Source organism: Vombatus ursinus, unplaced genomic scaffold, assembly GCF_900497805.2.
Source record: "Vombatus ursinus unplaced genomic scaffold, bare-nosed wombat genome assembly UNPS02014858.1, whole genome shotgun sequence".
NCBI classification, from domain to species: Eukaryota; Metazoa; Chordata; class Mammalia; order Diprotodontia; family Vombatidae; genus Vombatus; species Vombatus ursinus.
In genome coordinates, this window is record NW_020954636.1 from 693319 (window position 1) to 711851 (window position 18533).

At 40.9% G+C, this 18533-nt stretch overlaps 1 protein-coding gene across 1 annotated transcript; it reads left to right on the forward strand.

Annotated features, from left to right (window-relative positions):
- Positions 1-16828: 16828 nt before the first annotated feature.
- On the forward strand, positions 16829-17770 carry LOC114027291 (olfactory receptor 6V1-like). Its single transcript, XM_027841281.1, has one exon. The coding sequence runs from the start codon at positions 16829-16831 to the stop codon at positions 17768-17770; it is 942 nt and encodes a 313-aa protein (XP_027697082.1).
- The last annotated feature ends 763 nt before the right edge of the window (positions 17771-18533 follow it).

The window sequence follows — 18533 nt, forward strand, 5'->3', positions numbered from 1 at the left end:
CCACAGGTGTTGACAGGCTGAGTAGAAGAAGCAACTTCATACAGGTCTGCATTGTCCTTCGTCTCCTTTTCCTCTTGCTGGGTCTCCTCCTTTTCTTCCTGGGGTGTCTCCCGAGTAGGGACAATCTTGAGGGTTTTTGTTGGCACCCACTTAGCTCCTTCACCTGTTGAGATACAAGCATACCCTGGTCCCCAGGTTAGTACCCTAAAAGGTCCTACCCATTCATTATTGGGATTTTTCCACAGGACCAATTTCTTTTTATCTGTGTATATTGTTGGGCCATCATGAGTCAAGGTAGGTGAATTGTGAGGTAAAAAGAATTTCATCGCAGGGGTAAGGTCATTACCATCAAATTTCAAATAATTTATAGTATACAAGATTTTATTAATCTGTCTTTGAGGGGATAACCGCTCAGCTCCCCCTTTTTGTTGTTGAAAGAAAGTTTTGATGGTTTGATTCATTCGTTCAACAATGGCTTGACCAGTTGGGTTATAAGGGATACCACATACGTGCTGTATGCCAGACTCTAGAAAAAAGGCTTGTAATTGCTTGGCGGTATAAGCAGGCCCATTGTCAGTTTTTATCACACATGGTGGGCCAATTATAGCAAAAGCATGATAAAGGTGATTAATAACATGTCTGACAGTTTCTCCTGTTTGAGGAGTAGCTATACAAAATCCTGAAAATGTATCCACAGTAACATGGAGGAATTTATGTTTCCCCAGTGGTGGAATATGTGTAACATCCATTTGCCATAGAGAATTAGGAAAAAGTCCTCTAGGATTGATACCAGAGCGAAGTGATGGTGAATTGAAAAGAACACATTGAGTGCACCTTTTCACTATAGCTCTGGCTTGTTCTCTGGTTATGCTATAAAGGCGATGTAGAGACCTGGCTGACATATGATACTTACCATGTCCTTGTTGTGCTTCTTGACAATTGCCTATAAGCATAGAATCCACAATATTATTCCCTGAAAATATGGGACCTAACCCATCTGTACGGGATCTTACATGCATTACATACAGAGGATGTTGTCTTGATCTGATGCATGATTGAAGTTCATAAAACAATTCTGTTATTGGTGAAGCTTCAGGTTTGATATATGCTGTTTCGATGGGAGAAAGCACACCAGCAGCATAATGACTGTCTGTAATAATGTTAATAGGTTGAGGTATTCTGCAAGCATGTAGAAGAGCATATAGCTCATTCTTTTGAGTGGAAGTGTATGGAGTCTGTATAACTGTATGAATGTCTAAGTCAGGACAATATATAGCAGCTTTCTTTTCTTTAGTAGCATCAGTATAGACATTATAGCCATCAACAGGTGTATTCCTGACAATCTTAGGGAATATCCATTGCCAGTTGTTAAACCATTTTGCAAAGGAGTATTTTTGTCCTGCTTGAATATTACCTAGATTCAATAACACAGTCCAATTGTCACCACAATATAAAAGGGTCTCAAGTCTTTCTTTTGTAACAGGGACCCACAAAGTGCCTCTCTGTCCACTAAGATGTAAAATGCGAAGAAATGCCTTTTTAGCCAACATAGAGGCTTCTTCTAGATAACTAGTCAAAACTCTTTTATTACTGGTTTTGCTGTATAACCATTCTATAATGTTTTCTTCTTGGTGAAGTATAATGTGTGGATGTTGCTGAGCCATTATCAATGTGGCTTCAATCTCCTTCTGTGGAGATACCCGATGGGTGTGATTTCCTAACTTCCTAATGATTTGTTTTAAGCTTTGTTCAGCCTCAGGGGTCCATTTTCTAGGAGAATTTAAGTGAGGATCCCCTTTTAAGATAGAATATAAGGGTTGCATCTCCTCATTAGTAATGCCTATCTTTGGTCGCATCCATTGAATATCTCCTATCAATCTTTGGAAATCATTTAAAGTTTGTACCTTGTCTTGTCTAAGTTCAGGAGGTTGTAAAGAGACTTCCTCCAAGTCAAGCTGAAATCCCAGATATTGAAAGGGAGATTGTTTTTGCACTTTCTCTGGTGCTATCTGAAGCCCTTTGTCAAAATAGATACCGTTTCTTGGAGTATCTGCTCAAGGACTTCTAAATTGGCATGACTACAAAGAATATCATCCATATAGCGCACTAAATAGGCTCCTTTATATTTGATTCTTAAAGGCTCTAGTAGGTCTGCTATATGTCTTTGGCAAATAGTAGGACTATTTTTCATTCCTTGTGGTAAAACTTTCCATTGATAGCTCCGAGCAGGAGCACAGTGATTTGGTGTAGGTATAGAAAATGCAAAATATTTACAATCATCAGGGTACAAGGGAATGGAATAAAAACAATCCTGAATATCAAGGATCCACAAGGGTTGATGTCTAGGGATTATATTTGGTGAGGGTAGTCCTGTTTGCAAAGGACCCATGTTTTCCATTCTTTTATTTACTTCCCTTAAATCTATTACCATTCTCCATTTTCCTGATTTTTTCTTAATTACAAATACAGGAGAATTCCATGGACTAGAGCTTTTCTCTATGTGTCCTTGCTGTAATTGCTCTTGTACTAAAGAATGTAAGGCGGTGAGTTTCTCTTGTGTCAGGGGCCACTGATCAACCCACACTGGCTCTTTTGAAAGCCAAACTAATTTATGTGCTGTTAATGAAACATCAGTGGCCCTTATGAAAAATCCGTGCTGATTGTAACACCCATGTCTGTAAGAACATCACATCCCCATAAAATAAGAGGTAATCCTGCTGTGATATATGGACAGAACTTGCCACTTTTATTGTCCTTTTCCCATGTGAGGGTACGTGTAGAGATTTCTGTTTCTTGATTGCCTCCTACACCTCGTAAAAAGGTGTAAGCCAATTCCTTAGGCCACCAAGGTGGCCACTGGTCTGCAGGGAATACTGATTTATCAGCCCCAGTATCAATTAACTCTGTAAATTTCTGTTTTTCTACATTTATAGTACATAGGGGATGGTCCATAGAGACGGCTTGTGTAAAAAATGCTCCTGACCTCCAGCCTGTCTGTGGGCCTTTTATTATGGTAGGATCTTCTATGTGGAATTCTGCAGTAATGGCTTGAGCCAAGCACTGTCCCCTTTCAATATAGGTATCATCATTGTTAGTGTTAATCATGGTGAGGTGAGGGAGGGAGCCTTTATACATTTGAATAACTGGAACTCCATGTGAGTAGTGCTGATCTGAGGGTGATATGGTAATTAAGGAAAATTCTGGCCCCAATTCCTGTTGGTCCATGAGTGGGACGTTACAGACAGCATGGGGTGGCAGTCTAAAATTATCTAAGCTTCTCAGTTTCAATACTCGAATTGTTTTTCTTGGGCAGCTAGAGTGATGTACTTCTTTCCCCATTCGTTTGTGAGAGGGTTTGATTCCTGTACTGTCATCCCCATGGGACGAGTATTCAGGGCTCCCGCAGAGCCCCTGCGCCCGTTTCCCAACCTGCATTCAGAAGCCCCATGCCCTAGCTTTTTACATTTCGGACAGGGCGTAGCAGGGCATCTTTTGTTTGACGTGCAGTCTTTCTTAAAGTGCCCTTCTCTCCCACATTGATAGCATGTTTTCCCTGTTTTTTCCCCTGACTTATGCTCTGCTAAAAATTGATTCATCAACTCAAAGTGAAAACACTGAGTCCCTACCTTTTCACATCTCCTTATCATTTCCTGTAAGGTCGCGTCCCTAGGCAAACCTAGCATGGCTTTCTTACAGTCTTCATTGCAGTTTTCTCTAAGTAGTGATTTTATGACTATTTCAGTCCCTTCTACTTCTCCCATTGTTCGTGCAACTAGTTCTTGAATTCTAGCCACAAAATCAACAAATGTCTCAGTAGGTTTCTGCTGGGCAGCGGTCATAGACTCCTTTGCCTGCCCCTTTTGTGATATCCTAGACCAAGCTTTTCTAGCTTGTACTGAAATTCTATGATAGCCCTCCTCAGCATATCCTAGCTGTTGGGCAGTAGTAGCAAAATCCCCTGTGCCACTCATCTGTTCAAAGAGTGCTTTTCCTTGGGGTCCAGGTGCTAATTAGTATGAAACCATACGGCACTGATCTACAAATTCAGCCATCCAAAAGACAGCAGTTCCGGGCGTCAGAACTGCACGGGCTATTGCTTTCCAATCATTTGGACACAAAATAGAGTTAGAGATAACCTCTAATTGATACATTACAAAAGGTGAAGTAGGTCCATATTGGGCAACTGCTTGTTTTAGTTGCAGCAAGGTTTTAAAAGGAATGCTTTTGTGCCTCCTCCGTACCTGTCCTGGGTTAAAGGGATCAGGTTCTTCAATTACTGGATGGAGGCCAATATCCCATTCACCAACATCCTCGCCTTTTCTTTTGCTTCTCTGATGCCCTTTTGTAATGGTGATTCTTCACCGCTGGACTTTGTTGTGTGCACGCCAAGGTTGCCACCCCCACTTCCCAAAGTTTGTGGCGCAGCAAAAAATCTCTTATCTGCTCTTGCAGGAGGAGTTGTCAGTGGAAATTCCTTACTATCCTGCTCCCGCAATCCTCGTTTCTAGGGAGGGGTAACTACCAGGTTTCTTAAAGTGTCTTCTAACTCCCCCAAGTTGGGATACAAGTTTGAATAGTGTCCTGGGGGTGGCTGGGGAGGGAGGTCTGCGGGACCTTCTCTTAGTTTAGGAGAGCAAGGTCTACTCGCAGAGGGAGAGGGGAGGGAGGAACCTGTCTGAGTACAGACTGGAAAATTCCGGACTTCTGTTTGCTTTTGATTCGTTAGAGCTTGTTTTACAAGATTGTAGATGGTATAGTCTAAAAGCCTAACTTTTCCAGGGCAAGTACCATCATACGAGGTCAGCTGCTCCCCAAAAATCTTCCATCTCCCTGGCTCAAAGCAACCCTGTTCTGGGAGCCAGGGGGATACCTGAAAAGCCAAACTCACAAATTTTCTAAGATCTTTTAAGTGTATCGTTATTCCCTCATTCTTTGCTACCTTATATAAAGCTCTGGCGTAATTCTCCTCATCTGTGGGAAGGAGAAGCCCTATATTTTGCCCCATTATGTAAAGCGAAACCTTTACCTTCTCTGCCCCACAAGGACAGGAAACGTCTCAGAGACCCGATTCCGTCGGGCTGAAAGCTCAAAGCTTGCTGAAGCCCTATTCATGGAGTTTTTAGACTCCGCCCGTGGGGTATCTGTCAGGCCTGTCATCGATCTGCCCCACATTGGGCGCCAGTTGTCGCGGCTGCTGCAGTGGTGAGCATGAGACCAGCTCAGTGCTCAGTAACCCCGGAGACGCATGGATGAGGCAGGAGACAGCAAGGTGGCAGAAGCTCCGTTTATTGAGTGTAGTTAGCTCTCTTTTATAGCCCTAGTGATGCATGTTCAAAGCATGATCCCCCTGTGATAGCCAATCATCAGGTCTGCTGGAGCTCGTGTCAGGACTCATCTCCCATTGAGAGGAGAGCCAAACCAACCGTGGGAGCTGCATGTCAGCAAAGGAGAGGTCCTGGGAGACTTCCTTATTTTTGCCACGCAACTATGTTGTGACCCTCAGCTTCTACTGATAGAAGCTAGAACTCCCATGGGAAAGTTCCCTCAACAGAGCTCTCATGAGACCGTGAGACATTCACCCTAACACATTTTGTGAATATTCTGTTAATTCTACTCTCCATTTTTTATCTGCTGCTCTGCCTGATTTCAACTCCACGGAACAAGATGCCCTCCCAGGATAAGCTCATCACTTCTAAGCTCACTCTGTTGCTGCTAACTCCAGCCTTTATTGTCATCACCTCCTTCAGCTTCCTCTCCCCTCTGACTGGAGGGCTAGAAGGTAGAGTACTAAACTCTTCCCAATGCTGCCTTTAGAGGGCAGAACCTGGACTCCCAGCTCATTTCACTTTGCATTTGCTGCTCTACATGATTTCAACTCAATGGAACAAGATGCCCCTGTGCCAGATTCCTCTTGACATTCTGCCTTCTGCTTTCCTACCCCCTTTTGTGTATTGTTTCCCCATATTCCCTTGTAGATTCCTTGAAGATGGACACTATCTTTTTATAAATTGTATCCCCAATGCTTAGCACAATGCCTGACACATAGGCACTTAACAAATGTTTTTGGATTAGATTAGATTGGATTGGATTGAAGGGGTCCATAGGCTTCCCCAGATCGCCAAAGAGGTCCATGATATGATGCCCTGATCTAAGGTATTGATAAAATGTCAACAGTACTGGGCCAAGCATAGATTCCCTGGGGTACTATACTGCAGACCTCTTGCCAAGTTGATATTGAAGCATTAACTCTTTGAGTCTGGTCATCCAACTAGTTCCAAATCCATCTTCTGTTATTGTCTAATCCATATATCCCTACCTTCTCCACAAGAATAGTAGGAGATATTTTATGAAAAGTTTTGCTAAATAGGTAAATTGTATTCACAGCATTCTCATCTGCTACTTTAGTAGTCTTGTCAAAAAATTAAGTGAGAATAGTCTGTCATGACCTGTTCCTAATGAAGATATGGTGGGTCTTTATAAACACCATTTCACTTTCAAGATGTCTGCCAACCATCTCTATTAATGGTCTATTCTAGAATTAGCCCAAGAGGAGCTAAGCTCACTGGCTTATAATTTGCAGGCTTAACTTTTTTTGAAAATTGGGACATTTGTACTTCCCCAATCTTAAAGTACCTCTCCTCTTTCCCACAATCTTTCAGATATCACTGACAGTGGTTCAGCAATCACATCTGCTATATTTTTTCAAGAACAAAGGATGTACTTCATTTGGGTCAAGTGCCTTGAATTCATCAAAGGCAACTAGGTACTCTCTTACCATGTCCTTATTTATCTTAGGTTACTTCTGTTAGGTCATTTTAAGTTTTTCTTTAATGTCGTAAAGGAAACAATAAAAAAAATGCTCACTTTTCACAGAAGAATCCACAAATGATGCCAGTCTTCCCACAAACAGCTGGGGCTCATCTCATCTTAGGATATCCCTGATATGCCTCAGCAAGGAACTTAAGCAAACATCCAGAAATAAATGTGCTAGGGGTAGCTCTGCTCTCTTGCTCCCTTTTCCCCTCACCCCTAAGGAGGATTCAGGACTGATACTCTTGACTTTAATGAGCCTAGGTGCATAGATCCACTCAGGACCGAGTCTAGAGAAAGCCAGAGAAAGAAATTTGAACTTCTTCCCACCTAGGGCCAATCAGCTTTGAAAAATCTTATTCAAAGGGAAGAATAATCTATTATTGTATTTTTGTTCCAGGATCTGACAAAGATGAAGCCTCCTCAATTCCAGTGCCACCCTCTTTCTAAGCCCAAAGCTGGGAGCAAGTGCTAAGAAACAAGAAATAGGGGACTTCTTATTTTTTTTTTAATTTAATTATTTATTTATTTATTTATTTATTTGTAGTTTTCAACATTTACTTCCACAAGATTTTGAGTTCCAAATTTTCACCCCATCTCGCCCCTCCCCCCACCCCAAGATGGCATGCATTCTGAATACCCCTTCCCCTAGTCTGCTTTCCCTGCTATCTCTCCCCCCTTTCCCTTCTATTTTCCTGTAGGGCAGGATAGATTTCTGTACCCCATTTCCTGTATTTCTTATTTCCCAGTTGCATGTGAAAACATTTTTTTTTAAAATATGTTTTTAAAACTTTGGGTTCCAAATTTTCTCCCTTCCTCCCTCCCCACCCACCCTCATTGAAAAGGCAAGCAACTCAATACAGGCCATGCATGTGCAGTCATGCAAAACACTTCCATAGTAGACATGCTGTGAAAAACTAACACTATTTCCCTTAATCCTATCCCGCCCCCCCATTTATTCTATTCTTTCTTTTGACCCTGTCCCTCCTCAGAAGTATTTGCTTCTGATTACCCCCTTTCCCAATCTGCCCTCCTCTCTATCATCCCCCTACTCTCTTGTCCCCTTCCCCTCCTATTTTCCTGTAGGGTAAGACAGATTTCCATACCCAATTGAGTGTGTATGTTATACCCTCCTTAAGTCAAATCCTATGAGAATAAGATTCACTCATTTCCTCTCACCTTCCCCTGGTTCCCTCCACTGTAAGAGCCTTTTTCTTTTCTGGTTTTTTTTTGTGAGATAATTTACCCCGTTCTACCTTTCCCTTTCTCCTTCTCCTTGTATAATCCTCTCTCACCCCTTAATTTTATTCTCCAGATATGACCCCTTCATCTTCAACTCACCCTGTGCCCTCTATCTATCTATCTATATCTATATATACATACATTCCCCTCCAACTACCCTAATACTGACAAAGGTCTCATGAGTCACAAATATCATCTTTCCATGCAGGAATGTAAACAGTTCAACCTTAATAAGTCCCTTATGATTTTCTCTTTCCTGTTTACTTCTTCATGTTCCACTTGAGTCTTGTATTTGAAAATCAAATTTTCTATTCAGCTCTGGTCTTTTCATCAAGAATGCTTGGAAGTCCTCTATTTCACTGAACGATCATTTTCTCCCCTGAAGAATTATGCTCAGTTTTGCTGGGTAGGTGATTCTTGGTTGTAATCCTATCTCCTTTGCCCTCCGGAATATTACGTTCCATGCCCTGTGGTCCCTTAATGTAGAAGCTGCTAAATCTTGTGTTATCCTGATTGTGTTTCCACAATACTTGAATTGTTTCTTTCTGGATGCTTGTAATATTTTCTCCTTGTCCTGGGAACTCTGGAATTTGGCTACAATATTCCTAGGAGTTTTCCTTTGGGGATCTCTTTCAGAAGGAGATTGATGGATTCTTTCAATTTCTATTTTGCCCTCTGGTTCTAAAATATCAGGGCAGTTTTCCTGGATAATTTCTTGAAAGATGATGTCTAGGCTCTTTGTTTGATCATGGCTTTCAGATAGTCCAATGATTTTTAAATTCTCTCTCCTGGATCTATTTTCCAGGTCAGTTGTTTTTCCAATGAGATATTTCACATTGTTTTCTAATTTTTCTTTCTTTTGGATTTGTTTTACAGTGTCTTGATTTCTCATCAAGTCACTAGCTTCCAATTGCTCTATTCTAATTTTTAAAGAAGTATTTTCTTCAGTAATCTTTTGGACTTCCTTTTCCATTTGTCCAATTTTGCTCTTTAGGGCATTCTTCTCCTCATTGGCTTTTTGGACCTCTTCTGCCATTTGGGTTGGGCTATTTTTTAAGGTGTTATTTTCTTCAGTATTTTTTTGGGTCTCCTTTAGCAAGCTGTCAACTTGCTTTTCATGATTTTCTTGCATCACTCTCATTTCTCTTCCCAGTTTTTCCTCTACTTCTCTTACTTGCTACTCAAAATCCCTTTTGAGCTCTCCCAAGGCCTGGGACTGATTCATATTTTTCTTGGAAGTTTTGGATGTAGGAGCTTTAACTTTGTTTTCTTCTTCTGGTTGTATGTTTTGATCTTCTTTGTCACCAAAGTAAGGTAATACAGTCTGACTCTTTCTGTGCTGCTTGCTCATGATCCCAACCAATTACTTGTTAAGGTAAGAGTCTGTTTCCAATGTGAAGAATGTACTGTCCCAAGCTTCAGGGGTTTGTACAGCTGTTTTCAGAGATACTTCGAGGGACCTGAAAAGTGTCAGTTCTTCCAAGGTGTTATGGTAAGGGGCGAGGTGTTTCCTCTCCACTGCCACAACAAGCTCCACCATGCCAGCGCTCCTCCTCACCCCAGGACTGCCCCTCAGAACTGTGACCCAGATCCAAGCACGGGCAAAGCAAGAGATTCCTGCCTCAACCCTGGCAAAGAGATCCTTGCAATCCCCCTCTGATCAGCCACTCGATTCCCCCTCAGTCTGTGGGCCAGAAGCTTAGAAGGCAGCCGCTGCCCTCGGGGTGGCTGAGATCTAGCTTCTTCTCTCACCAAAGACCCAGACTTTTCCCACTGACCTTCTAAGTTGTGTTTGGCGTTCATGGGTTGAGAAGTCTGGAAACTGCCACAGCTGCTTGCGATTCAGTCCTCTGAGGCCTGCTCCAGGGTCGCTGCAGCCTGCGCGCCCACACTGACCTGCGACCTGCGCTCCTCTCCCAGCCCAGTGCGATATACTTTTCCGATCAGTCATCCAGGTTGTCTTGGGCTGGAAATTTGTTTCACTCTGTCTCTTTGTGGGTTCTGCTGCTTTAGAATTTGTTTAGAGCCATTTTTTGTAGATACTTGGAGGGGTTTGGGGGAGAGCTCTAGCTCTAGCTCACTGCTTTCCTTCCACCAAGATTATTATTTTTCAATAAAGTACACTTGCTTTGCAGAATATTGAGAGTATGATGGTGATACATAATCAAGGGGGACAAAAGGCCAATATAAACCCAAGAAGTAGGATGTTCCGAAGTATAGGCCCTAGAACATCTCCCGAGTAGAGGACTCCTTAACCTCGCCCTGTTCCTCCTTCTCTGGTAGATTTGCTGCTGCCATTCCCTTGCCAGGGCTGATTTCTTCCCCAGAGGGGATGAAGACCTATTATCCCCTGTAATAGATTATATATAGTTAGTCATTTTGAGGTACACAGAGTATTTCACTGCCAGAGAATCTTGAGGCACAAATTACATACAAAACAGATAAGTTACAGCCATATAATCCCATATTATTCAATAAAGTTGACTTGAATTGAAGTATTAATCAGTCTCTTTTCAGTCATTCACCAACCCCACACATACTTTACCCCAACATCCTTTGGGTCACTATCCCTAACAATTAGAGCTGTTCAAAATTGATGTCTATGAGCTGCCTTGAAAGGTAATAGTTTCCCTTAAAATTGGTTGCATGCCTGATGGCCTTTAAAAAGCAAATTTACCAGATCTGAAAGATAATCAAAGCAGGAGAACTTTGTGGATAGTAATCCCTACTGGCACAGAGGAGAGCTAACTATGAACAGAAGAACCCAGTTCTTGAGAGAGGAACATGCTCTGTCTCTCCTTTTGTGGCTCTATCAGAGGAAAGTGGGAGAAAAGGTATTTCTCCTTCTACTTTCAACCCTAATTGGTCATGATGTCATCACTGGAGCTACTATCCCAGTAGAAGATGCTGCACCCAGCAAAAAGCAGGCCCATGGATTCAGGGAGGAAGTCAGTGGATATAACTCTGAGAACAGTGACCCACAAAAGCCACAAAAAGAGTCAGCTATTCAACGATTCAAGAGAGAATCAGCCTTGAAAGTCAGGAGTTAAGCTTCAGAGAGGTAGATTTATTCCTGACAGTCAGGAGTTGAGCAAAGAAGAACAGGCCCAGGAAACTTGGCTAAGTGACCTGCTCATCAAAGCTACTGTACCCAATAGATAGCAACATGAGGATTTCATGAGAAGAGAAAGACTATCTAGACACTGCAGTGCTAAAGTCATGTATAACCTCAGCCATTTGTGTTCCCAACATGTGTATCTGTGGGAAATGGTTCCTCAGTGTTATTGGAAGAATTTTGTGGAGCTACTGACTTTATTGTCCAATATTAATATATATATATATTTTTTTACTTTGAGCTAATTGTGTCTACTGACTGACTCTTAAAGAAAAGAATACCAGTGGTTATTCATACACACATGCACATACACATATGTGTGTGTGGTGAATTTATTATCTATAGCTCTTTTCACAAATGCAGTTACTTTATCTTTCTGAATCAGAGCATAAATGTGAATACCATGAAGTGATTTATTTAGATTATTCAATTTTTAAAATATTCATCAAATATACAAGTTTGTCATAAAATGAATTTTGTAATTTAATTATCACTAATAAAAATGGAAATTTCTTCTTTTAAATGAAACACCCTTCAAAGTACTTTGGAATAAGAAACCTGGCATGATTCACAATAAAATATGTGTCTAATGGTCTTCTTACATTACACAATTTTGCAAAGAGCGTTACTTGAATAGATTGTTTTTTACAATGTTGATTAATCTTTTAACAATTTTAAAAACTACATGTAGCTCACTCACCCATCACTCACAATTCTTGATACAAGTGGTTGTATGTAAAGCATTCAATATGTCCAAGTTGCAGGAGGAACAATATTTTTACTTGTGCTTTTGGACTTGAATTTCATTCTAACATCAACTGAGCTCTGTTGGGATAGAATCCAAAATATTTTTCCATATATTACATTTTTATTTTTACATTTATATTTTTATTTTTTACCAACCCATCAAGTTTATTGAAAATTTCTCTTGATTTGTCTTTGCCAGATAAATATACCAGTTTTTGCCATCTATTTGAGTAAACATCCTCTCCCTGCCTCACTATCCCAGCCATATACATCTACCTTCTCTTGATTAATATCTTAGTTAGACATTATGAAAAATATAAGTTACATTAAATTGCTTTCAAAGCAACCACCCCAGATTAATTTATTCTCTTTCAAAGATGGCTGCCTTTTAAAGATACCTAACCCCTTTCCAGCTACAATTTTAAAAGACACTTTATTATATTTAATGAGCTATTTAATTTATTTTCAAGAGTAATTTCGACAATTTATTTTGCTGGCTGGCTTTAGAACCTAATCTCATAATAAGATGGAACTTCACTGTACATAATTTCTCAATTATTCCTGCTCTCTACCTCCTATTCAATTTAGTTCCCAGTACATGGGTCATCTGTAGAGAAACATGAACAAATAATTATAATAAAATAAAATATGATAAGTATATTATAGACATTCAATGAAGCATTTTATAGTCTGTAAAGGGAGAAAGTAATAACAAATTTGGTGAATTAGGAAGAAGAGGCATGGTTAGAGTACTAGAAGGAGAACCAGGAAGGAACTGATGTCTATAAAACTAAGGGAGAATAGTGTATAGTATAAGGATATGCTCAATGGTGTCAAATGCTGCAAAGAGGTCCAGAAGGATGAGAATGGAAAAGGGACATTAGATTTGGAAATTAGGATATCTTTGGTGACTTTTGAAAAAGTAGTTTGGGTAGAGTAGTGAGGGCAGAGGATAGATTATAAGAGGTTAGGAAGGGGGTAGGAGAGCAGATGGCATCAAGTATAGATAGCTTGTCAAGAAATTCAGACATTAAGGACAAGAAAGAGATGGGTGTATTCTAGCCAATTTATCCTCCAAGATCTTTTTTGCAAGTTGTTAACAAATCTTAAGAAGCTGTTAAAGTAATTAACCCCCTGAGATTGAGCCATTCAGGGAATCCCCCTATAGTTAAAATCCTGGAGTTCCATTCTGGTTTTCCCTCTGGAGAGATGGGACTGGGTAGATGGTGAGTAGGAAAGATGGATTCACTTAAAAAGTAATGTACACATATTCTGCTCCAGGCACAAGTAAAAAAGTATAACCCAACACTTTGGGGGCTAAAATGCATCCTGAGGCATATCCACTTAGCTTAATTGAGAGTGAAAAGAAATGAACCATCTTGTCCTACCTATGGTATACATATATAAACACAAATGTATAGCTACATAGGCTTATAGAAACATATAGTATCCACTAATCATCAACCTCTACTCATCATTGAATCTAGTGTGGGTGGTGGGAGGAGAAGGGGAAAAGCAACATTCTCTATGTTTGATTAAGAACATAGCCCCAATGGGGTCCTTCCCTCATGCACCTAAAGAAACAGGCAATATGAGACCCAGAGCTGGCTACAGGCTTGATATTTTTCACTAGCTTCTCCTCACTCCTTCCTAGTTCCCAAGCTGATCTCTTAGACATTTGACCTTTCTGTTAGTTTAGGTGGTAGGCAACACCTTTCTCTAAGCCGCAAGGGAGCCCCCAGCTTCTGCCTCCCAGCCCCACGGAGAACTCACTGAAAAAGTCAATATAGTTGTATACAACTCTGTTCTAATGAGTGGTAAGTAATCAGGAGTTTCTAAATACAACTGGGAAGATACAGAACCAGACACAAAGCATCCAGAGCAAAGGAGGGCAGTTGTGGCCAGAAGTGGAAATAGAACCTGAGCTCAAAGAGAAGATGCATCTCTCTCAGGAGGAGCCATCCACATCTGGCCTCCTATAGGACTGCACTCCCTCCTCTAGCAGCCCATGAATGTTACTTGGAGATTGAAGGGAGAGGGAATGACCCTTTCTTCATGGCATCCCCTGTTAGGATCTGAAACATTTTAGCTGGGAGTCAGGGTAAAGAGTCAGATTCTTAGCTCTATGGGGCTCTACTCCCTCACACACACCCAGATCTCCAAGAAGCCGATTCATTCTCTGATCCTTGCACTGCTGAAGACCAAGACTTACACTCAGAGCAATGAACCACTCAATTCAGGGCTGGTAACCACAGTGAGCCACCCCAAAGGCATCAAAGGTAAGTCTTCTGCTAAAAGCATCTCATAGAGAAGGCAGTAAGTTGAGGGATAGAAAGAGATCTGGCCAGGTATGTGGACCATTTGGGATCTAAGCTTCAGGGGAATCAGTCTACTTTAAGTAAGTCTACTTTAAGAGAACTTGATCCTCATATTTTGCCCTAAATCCATTTCCCCATGAAGCAAAGACTAAGTTCTGTAGGAACTTCATGTAGGGTTGAATGGCAAGGTCAAGGGTCTACCTCTCTAGAATGTTCTCTAGAATGAGATAGTTCAATTTAATCTTCATTATTTCATTGAATCTAAGGACTTTGATTGTTTTCAAGATGGTGGGTTTTATCCCAGAACTTTGGAGTCTCTTTTCCCCACACCAGGAATTCTCTTACGATTGACAATCCTAATAATATCTTCTATTTTCATAGCACCTTATATTATAGTTTACAAAGCAAAGCATCTTCATATACATTATCTAATCTGAACCTCATGACAATGCTAGGAACCAGGAAAGATAGGTATTATTCCCATTTTACAGATGAGGAAACTGAGGTTTAGGTTCATAGACTTCTAAGATTAGAAGGAACTTTAATCTAGTTCAATACCTTCATTTTAACTGATAGGAAGACAGAAGCTGAAAATGGTAAAGTGACTTGTCCAAAGCAACAGAATAAGTGTCACAAGCAGAACTTTCATCCAGATCTTGTGACTTTGGACTTCTAAAGTGATACTCGTGAAATCAGGAAGATTAAGATTCAAGTCCTGCTTCTAACAATTATTAGCCCAGTGATCAGAGGCAAGTTACTAACCCTTTCCAAGCCTCAGTTTCTTTATGTAAAGTAGAGATAATGATACTTTTAGTATCTACTTAACAGGATTATTGTGAGGATCAAAGAAGGTGTAGTGCACAAAGTACTTGGCTATTATTAAGGCACTATATTAATATAAATAATAATAATAACAGTATTTCTCTGACACTTTAAAGTTTGCAAAATTCATTTTATGTTATCTCATCTGACTCTAGTAACAACCCTACAAGGTAGGCACTACTATTACGGAGGCACTACTTAGTAGTAGGCACTGATTAGTAGGCACTATTAATAAAATGGAGATTTTCAGCCTGGGAGAAGCAAAGAATGAAATAAGCATTTATGAAGTGCCTATTACATTTGAGGCACTATACTTAAACACTTTGCAAATATTATCTCATTTAATCCTCACAACAACCCTGGGAGCCAGATGCTATTATTATGCCAATTTTATAGTTGAATAAAATAAGGTAGACAGAGGTCAAATGACATCTTCAAGGTCATACATCTAGTAAGTGACTGAGGAAGGATTCAAGCTCAAGTTTTTCTGTCTCCAAGATCAGTGTGCTATGAATTGTGCCTTTAATTTTCATTACTCTTTCCACTCTACACTGTTGTCTCTCTAAAGCATCTGTGTGTGTTTTATGAGTCTTCAGAGAGTCTTTCATTGGTAGTCTCTCATCAATCAAAGCCATTCTTGCTGGTGCATTTGCTTCTTTGTTGGACTGTTACAGTCAGCAAGAAAAGTCTCTACATTATCGAGAATACTGATGACTTTCTAAAGCAGAAGCCACATTCTCTTGTCAATGTCCCCAGTACATACAAAATTGTTTTAAATACCAGGGAGCTCAGACTGAGGTTTTCCCAGATGATATCAGCACAATTCAATTGAGTTCAATTTAACAAATGGCTTGGTGTTACTTTCTATTTTAATCGAAGACATGGCAAGAAATTATTTTGTTTTAACTGAAGCCAGAGGGAACTAAATCTCCCAGACTTCAATTCAATTCAACAACTATTATCATGCCCCTTTGGTCAAGGCAGATTAGTGTCATTGACAGAGTAGGTGTACTTTTGATTAGAGCTACCAAAATATATGGTATAATATGTAGCTCAGGAGGTCTTCAAAGCAAGCCCACCCATCATCTGGCCTGTGCCGGATAGAATCTTCCCTACAGTCCAGGGAAAGGCTGGACTAAATAACCACTGAATGTTCTTTCAAGCCTCAGCTTCTAAAAAACAGAGGATCCAGTTACCCCTAACTCAGAAGCTGTAGTGAATTTGGGAGTTAACTGATAAGAAGCAGGAATAAATTTCCCAACACAAAAACAAAGGCATATCAGAGACACATGCTTACAGGAACATAGCAGGTTGACAATAATGCCTAATCTCAATTCAAACATACAGTATACTTGAAAAACCTCTCTCTGTCTGCCTTACTGTCCTCTCCCCTCTCTTTACCTATATGTTTCTCTTTTTTCTCATCATCACTATATTTTGCTTTCTTTATTTCTGTGTTTATTTTTCTTTCTATATGTCTCTGTTTCTCTTTTTCTCTCTATGTTTCTCTGGCTCTATCTCTATCTCTGTCTCTCTGCCTCTCTCTCCTCTCCCCACCTTCTCTCTTTCTGTCTCTGTCTCTCTTTTTATCTTTTGTTTTCTCTTTCTCTCCCTCCCCCCTCCCTTTCTCTCCCTCTCCCTCCCTCTCCCTCTCCCTCTCCCCTTCCCTCTCTCTCTCTCTCTCTCTCTCTCTCTCTCTCTCTCTCTCTCTCTCTCTCTCTCTCTCTCATCCCCCATTTTTCTCTTTACTTCCAGGTCACCCTGCCATAAGAATATGGTAAATCTGAGCCACCCATCTGAATTTATCCTTTTGGGTTTCTCAGCCTTTGGGGAGCTGCAGGTGGCATTGTATGGGCCCTTCCTGGTACTTTATCTTCTGGCCTTCATGGGAAATATAATCATCATTGCCATGGTCTTGGCCAGTGCTCAACTACACACACCCATGTACTTCTTCCTGGGAAATTTTGCCCTACTAGAGACTTTGGTCACCATGACTGTAGTGCCCAAGATGCTTTCAGACCTCCGTGCCTCCACCAAGACAATTTCCTTTGCTGGATGTATGGTCCAATTTTATTTCTACTTCTCTTTTGGTTCTACCACCTTCCTGATCTTGGCAGACATGGCCCTGGATCGCTTCATGGCTATTTGCCACCCACTTCGCTATGGAACCCTTATGAGCTCAGTAGTATGTGTCTGTCTGGCAGGGGCAGCCTGGGCAGCACCCTTCCTGACCATGGTGCCCACTGTTCTGTCCCGGGTGCAGCTCTCCTATTGTCATGGTAACATCATTAACCACTTTTTCTGTGATAATACCCCACTGCTACAGCTAGCCTGCTCAAATACATCTCTGTTAGAGTTCTGGGACTTTATGATGGCATTGGCTTTTGACCTCAGCTCTTTCCTGATAACACTTGTCTCCTATGGCTATATCATAACCACTGTGTTGCGAATCCCCTCTTCCAGTGGCCGCCAAAAGGCCTTCTCTACATGTGGCTCCCATCTAACTCTGGTCTTTATTGGCTATAGCAGCACAATCTTTGTCTATGTTCAACCTGGTAAGGCACATTCTGTGGAGCTCAACAAGTTTGTGGTCTTAGTCACTTCTATCCTGACCCCTGTCCTCAATCCCTTTATTTTTACCCTCCGCAATGAGACGGTGAAGGCTATTATCCGAGGACAGGTACAAAGACTGAAAGACCTAAAGAATTCAGCATGAATTAGAGGGAAAGAGCCAAAGTGAATTGGATTGAGGCAAAGAATGAAAGCATTATGAGGCATAAAACATTAGGAGGCAACTATAAAGGGAAGGAACACTATACAACACTTAATGGGAGGGCACAGTACCTGCCTGGGTGACAGGACCACTAAGTGAAACCTTCGGCTTCTACTTTTCCTCTCCCAGTGCTTTCCATGAGCCCTCTACCACCGTAATCCATACTTTTCACCTGTCATGGAGGCCGCCTATAGGACCTAGTCAGAGTGTACACTGTGAATGGACGAGATGGAGCAGGCAGCAAAGGGAAGGACAATGCGGTACAGTGGAAAGAGCTCTTAATTTGTAGGTAGGATGACATGGACATGTGCATGGGGCATGCCTAAATATCTTTGTATACATAGTAGACATGTGTTTGCAGCAGAGTTACTGTGTGTACATGTATTATGTATGTCTTAGGTGTGTCCATCAACAAGCATTTACTAAGTGTTAGCTATGAGCTAGGCCTCGTGCTAAGTGTTGGGGATACAAAGAAAGACAAAAACCAGACCCCGCCATTGAGGAGCTCACACTAAATGTGTTTGTGTTAGCTGACTGAGGGTCCATGAGAGAATTGGGGAGGTAATGAAAAATGATTCCTCGATACACTCTCTTCTCAGGAATACAGCTCTCTTTTCTATGTTCATTTAATAGTCATCTATTCAGCATATATATGTATATATGTATAGACATGCATACACATATATATGAACAGATATATCAGCAT